The following is a 6000-nucleotide window of genomic DNA, read 5'->3' on the forward strand; positions in this document are numbered from 1 at the left end:
CTGATCTTTATATTCCAAAATAGGATTTTACCTCATCTGATTCATGAGCACAGGGAGTAAATTCAGTGGCAAAAAAATCAGACAGGCTGGGGGCTTCCCTGGTGGCGCAGCGGTTGGGAGTCCGCCTGCCGATGCAGGGACGCGGGTTCGTGCCCCGGTCCGGGAAGATCCCACATGCCGCGGAGCGGCTGGGCCCGTGAGCCATGGCCGCCGAGCCTGCGCGTCCGGAACCTGTGTTCCGCAACGGGCGAGGCCACAGCAGTGAGAGGCCCGTGTACCGCAAAAAAATAAAATAAAATAAAACAAAATCAAGTAAAATCACAAGAATCATTTTACCTGCTTTCCTAAGACCATCTCCTGTCTCTGCACCTGACATCTCTGGCAGCATCTGCAGAAGGGAAGCTCTTTCCAGCTCATCCAAAGTTGATTCGACATCTTCAGGTGCTACACAGAGTAGAAATAGATATTAGCAACTCAGCTGATTCTTCAATCACTTCTGCTCCTTATTGCCTTTTCGGGGGTACCAGGGACAAGGAGATAATACTAGAAAAACTTCAAATACTAAATTCCGGGTTTGTCGCCAGTAGTATTTTAACCGAGAAGTAGAAATGCTACAGTCCAGTTCACAAGCCGGCAGAACAGGAAATCAAGCGTGTGACTCTCATTCTGACTCCTCCTGCCCGTGTGGCCTTGCCAGGCCGTTCACTGCCTTGAATAAGAGGGTAGGGCTGAGCCATAGGGTCAGTGAAAAAGCACTTCCACTTACAAAGTGATTCTTCCTCATTTCTATTTACCTACTGCTGCCTTTTGCCTTTTGCTTTTAGACATATGGGTGGTGAAATTGGAGTGAAAGGAAAAATGAAGGAGTGGTTTTCTAAAAGACAGGATTGTTAAGGTTCTTCCTGTAAAGCAAATAGGATGGCATCACCTCTTACCTGCCTGGCCTCCAAGACTTAGGCACAATTGTCAGGAAAGAGTCAGCTTTAAAATACTCTTTAAAGAAGTTGATAGCAACAATTTCAGGGTGAAATTTGGTCAGCTTAGTGGCATAGAAGATGCATGGTAAGTGTGTGCACGGTGTGTGGGAAGTGAGTGTGAGGTCTGGTGAGCAGACTCTGGGCCCTGGCAGAGCAATCTTGGCCAGGTGCTGCAGTGGGGAGATGGAGCTTCTGGGGAGTCCTGTACTATCCACTTGCTTCACTAAGGCTTCCAAATCCTCAGCTACGACCTTGATTGCAAAGCAAAGAGCAAGCCGTTGTGGAGGCTTCTGGGCACATTCACAGTACTTCTGAAGAATATTAATGAGAAATCTATAAAATTTGGCCACACATCAATGTTTATGTCATGAAGGATCATTTATGGAGAAACAAATAAGTGGGAAAAAATTTCAGGCAAAAACTCTAATGTAAAGCTGCCACTTGTTAAGAATTTAAGTGAGGGGCTTCCCTGGTGGCGCAGTGGTTGAGAGTCCGCCTGCCGATGCAGGGGACATGGGTTCGTGCCCCGGTCCGGGAAGATCCCACATGCCGCTGAGTGGCTGGGCCCATGAGCCATGGCCGCTGAGCCTGCGCGTCCGGAGCCTGTGCTCCGCAACGGGAGAGGCCGCAGCAGTGAGAGGCCCGCGTACCGCAAAAAAAAAAAATTTAAGTGAGATACTATACTCATCTAAGTTTGGAAAAATCATAATCATGATATGTAATTTTTTGAGGATGACAGTAATATCTGAATGTTCATTCTTGGTTTCATCTTATGCTTTTCACTGTTCCTTATTTTAAATAGCAGAGATTCAATAAAGTTAATGCCTGATTTAGCCATTAAGATGACTGCCACTTATGAGTTCAGTGACCGTGGAAGTTGACTGATAGTGCATGAATTAGAGCTTGACAATTATCAGAAAGCTGCTTGAGAGAAACTTTAGAGAGTAGAAATTATAAAATCAATGGCTTAGAAGAGATTTTTTCCTTTATTAAAAAAAATGTCTAAAGTACCACAATTAAAGACAAGTTAAAATGCTTATGAACCTAATACCCAAGCACCAACCTTTTCGTTTCTTAAACTAAATTAAGAGCTGACAGCACAATAAGTATCTGCTTGACTGATACACTTTAAGAGAATTCAACTTAGAATTGAACTGAATGAAACATGAATCAAAAGGAAAACATAAATGTACTTGGAAATCTGTGTCATCCCTAGCCCCAGCCAGTCACTTCTTTATTTTTTAATAAACATTTTTGTTTCATATAACACGTGTCAGATGATTACTTTTTAGCTTAAAATAAGATACAATAAAAATATTTTACCCTATAATTGGAACAACCAATTCTGCATTCATCCAGTTCATTTAAAATAGAAACGAAAAGCAATGATGTTTTAAATTTAGTGCCATTTTCAAAATTGAAAAAAAAAAAGAAACAGCTGATCAAAATAACTTAGAAATATAGAAGTGACATTAAATAAGCAATGTTACCCTTCTACTTTTACATTTTAGGAAGGAAAAAAAAAACCATATCCATTACTGACTCTAAGATGTGTTGTAAGGACCCTCAGAATTCTTTTCATAGCTGGGACTATTAATTTCACAAGACTCCTTTAAGAAAGAATATTCATTCTTATCTCTAACATTGCATTTAAGACCCTTGAAGACTCTTTCAAGACTGACATAAGGGAAAGAAATCATTTTACCTGAGAGCTGCAGGGGCTCTTCCCTGGAGTCAAGGACAGGAAGAGACCAGAGAGGATTTAAGCATCCTATGAAAAGCAAACAGCAGGAGACCAGCTTATACATGATTGGCAGGAGACCCAAGTCTTCCTTCTCGGCTTCTGGCTTCTGTTTGTCAGAACTCTCAACTTGCTTCTTCTTGGGGATATAGCTCAGTGGTAGAGCATTTGCCTGCAACTTGTTCCTTCTCATTCTGTGATCAGCGATTATATATATTATCCTATGACCTCATATCATCCCCTACAAAAAAAAAAATAAATAAATTTATTGGCTATGAAGGCGGAAAGACAATCACTTTGCATTGATGTAATTTTTCAAAGTAGCAACTCATAGACAATAAATTTACTGTCTTGTTGCCTAGTGTACAAAATAGGTATTAAATAAAGAACAGTTACGTTTATAAATCTGGCAAAAGGAGTAACTGAGAGCAATAAATCATGAGTTAAAGAAAGGATAAGACATGAGTTGGAGTGGCCAAGGCAGAGACATGGATTTATGAGTCCTACCCAGCAGAAGTATTGTGGAGCACGGCAAGAAATGTGTTGCTTTCCTTTTCTTTAATCTTTTGTGAATGAATAGATGAATTGTCATATTGTTTTGGGGCTGCCATGCCTGAAGAATGACAATGTGTGGAATAAAACTCAAAACCAGTTATTTGTTTTTAAAAAGTGAAGATAAGTTAAATGCACAGCGAACATTCAGGCTCGAGGCAAGGTGTGTACATACACTAGGCCTCAGGTAAAACTACGAGTATAAGGGTCTTCAGAGAAGGGAAATAACTTTCCTGAAAGTTGGACATGACTCATTAAGGAGGATGAAAAACAAGCCTGAAAACCTGGCCGGTAAGTATTTCCAAAATTTCACTGCTCTTCCGCGTCCACTCTGCCCGGCGGCTCCCAGCCTGGATCGTTGCAGTAGGCTCCTTGCAAGCATCCTCAAGGCTGCACTCTGCCCACCAGTCTCATCTCAAAACAGCACAGTGATGCTATCAGCACGTTAAGTTAGGTCACATCGGCTCTTTGCTCAAAACCCTGTACTGGACCTGAACAAAAAAGTTAAAACTAAAGAATTTCTAGGAAAATAAATAAATAAATGAACACCTTCACAATCTGAGGGTAGGCAAATATTTCTTAGACATGACACCAACCATATAAGAAAAGAATGGATAAACTGGACTTCATCAAAATTAGAAACATCTGCTCCTTGAAAGATACTGTTAAGAAAATGAAAACGCCAACCACAGTTGTGAGAAAATATTCACTAAACCAATGCCAGACTAAAGACTTCTCCAGTATATGCATAAAGAATCCCAACTCAATAAGTCAGCAACCCAATTAAAAGAATGAGCGAAAGGTTTGACATGAAAACATACATCCAACAAACACCTGTACACAAACGTTCATAGCTGTAAATAACTAAAGGACCCAGGTGTCCATCAACAGGGGACTGGATAAACAAGCTCTGCTACATCACACAGTGGAATTCCACTCAGCAATGCAAAGGAACTACTGACAAACGCAACATGGACAAATCTCAGAAACTTTATGCTGAGTGAAATGAGCCAGACCCAGAAGAGTACATATTGCATGAGTCCGTTTAAATGAAGTTCTAGAACAGGCAAAATGAATCCGTGGCATCAAAAAACAGTTCAGTGAGAGATGGAGGGTTGACGGTGGGGAGACAAAGAACTTTTGGGGGTAATGAAAATGTTCTAACCTTATCAAGGCAGTGGTTTCCTTGGTCAAAACTCATCAAACTGGGACTTCCCTGGTGGCGCAGTGGTTAAGAATCCGCCTGCCACAGGGATATTGGCTCGGTGCTTTGTGACAGCCTGGAGGGGTGGGATGGGGAGGGTGGGAGGGAGGGAGACGCAACAGGGAAGACATATGGGAACATATGTTTATGTATGACTGATTCACTTTGTTATAAAGCAGAAACTAACACACCATTGTAAAGCAATTATACCCCAATAAAGATGTAAAAAAAAAAAAAAAAAAAAAAAGAATCCGCCTGCCAATGCAGGGGACACGCGTTCGAGCCCTGGTCCGGGAAGATCCCACATGCCGCAGAGCAACTAAGCCCGTGCGCCACAACTACAGAGCCCGCAAGCCACAACTACTGAAGCCCGTGCACCCTAGAGCCTGCGTGCTGCACCTACTGATGCCCACGTGCCTACAGCCCGTGCTCCGCAACAAGAGAAGCCACCGCAATGAGAAGCCCACGCACCGCAACAAAGAGTAGCCCCCGCTCGCCTCAACTAGAGAAAGCCCACGTGCAGCAACGAAGACCCAACGCAACCAAAAATAAAATTAAAAAGTCATCAAACTGTACACTTAAAATGGGCACGTTTTATCGTATGTAAGTGATACCTACATAAGGCTGATTGGTTTTAAAGATTTAAAACCACGGTCTCCTGACTTCAGTTTCACTTCTTCCAATACCGCCCTCCCCTGACAACTCCACTCTGGCCATGCTTCCTCCTTACTACTCCCTGAACGTGCCCCTGCCTCAGGGCATTTGCAACTGCTGCTTCTCCCTCCCCTGGATTGCTCTTTCCCCAGATGTGGTGCCCGGCTCTCTTCCTCACCTCCTTCAAGTGTTTGCTGGAACATCACCTCCTACGTGAGGAATCCCCCAACCCTGCCATTTAAAAGTTGCAATGAACCCACCCCCAGCATTCCTCAGCACTCTTGCCTTGCTCTGTTTTTCCCAAGGCACTAAGCCCCCTCCAGCACATTATATATTTATATAGTTATTATACAAAGTGGGCACTCAATACATATTTGTCGAATCCGTGAATGGGGTGCCAACCACAGGTCAGGCCTTGTTGAGGGTAAAGAGCAGTGAACAAGAGGAAAAGAAGTTTCTACTCTTATGACCTTCCTAACCGGAGGAGACAGACAACACAACAGATAGATACCATGATTATTTTTTATTACCATGAAGAGGCATAAAGCCTAGTGCAGAGATGCAGCTGTAGGGCAGGTGGTCGGGGAAGATGTTGTTTTATACGGGGCATCCAGGAGGCCCCTGGGAAGGGACAGACGCCCAAATGAAGTGTGGGAGTGATAAGTTTGGAGGCTCCCGCATAGGAAATCGAGGAGGGGTGATCAGGGAAGCAGGAGGAGCACTAAAAGAAGAGTCCTAGGCTTCCCTGATGGCTCAGTGGTTGAGAGTCTGCCTGCCAATGCGGGGGATACAGGTTCGAGCCCTGGTCTGGGAGGATCCCACATGCCTCGGAGCAACTAGGCCCGTGAGCCACAACTACTGAGCCTGCGCAT

The 6000-nt window shown here is 43.5% G+C and overlaps 1 protein-coding gene across 1 annotated transcript; it reads right to left on the bottom strand.

Moving 5' to 3' along the window:
* Nucleotides 1-7: 7 nt before the first annotated feature.
* UTS2 (urotensin 2) lies at nucleotides 8-3252 on the bottom strand (the record flags this gene model as incomplete). Its single annotated transcript, XM_079941825.1, has 2 exons — nucleotides 2683-3252; nucleotides 8-444 (listed from the first exon to the last, which is right to left on the bottom strand). The coding sequence occupies exons 1-2, from the start codon at nucleotides 2909-2911 to the stop codon at nucleotides 8-10; spliced, it is 666 nt and encodes a 221-aa protein (XP_079797951.1). The 5' UTR covers nucleotides 2912-3252.
* Nucleotides 3253-6000: the final 2748 nt, after the last annotated feature.

Source organism: Stenella coeruleoalba, assembly GCF_951394435.1.
Source record: "Stenella coeruleoalba genome assembly, chromosome: 1".
Lineage (NCBI taxonomy): Eukaryota > Metazoa > Chordata > Mammalia > Artiodactyla > Delphinidae > Stenella > Stenella coeruleoalba.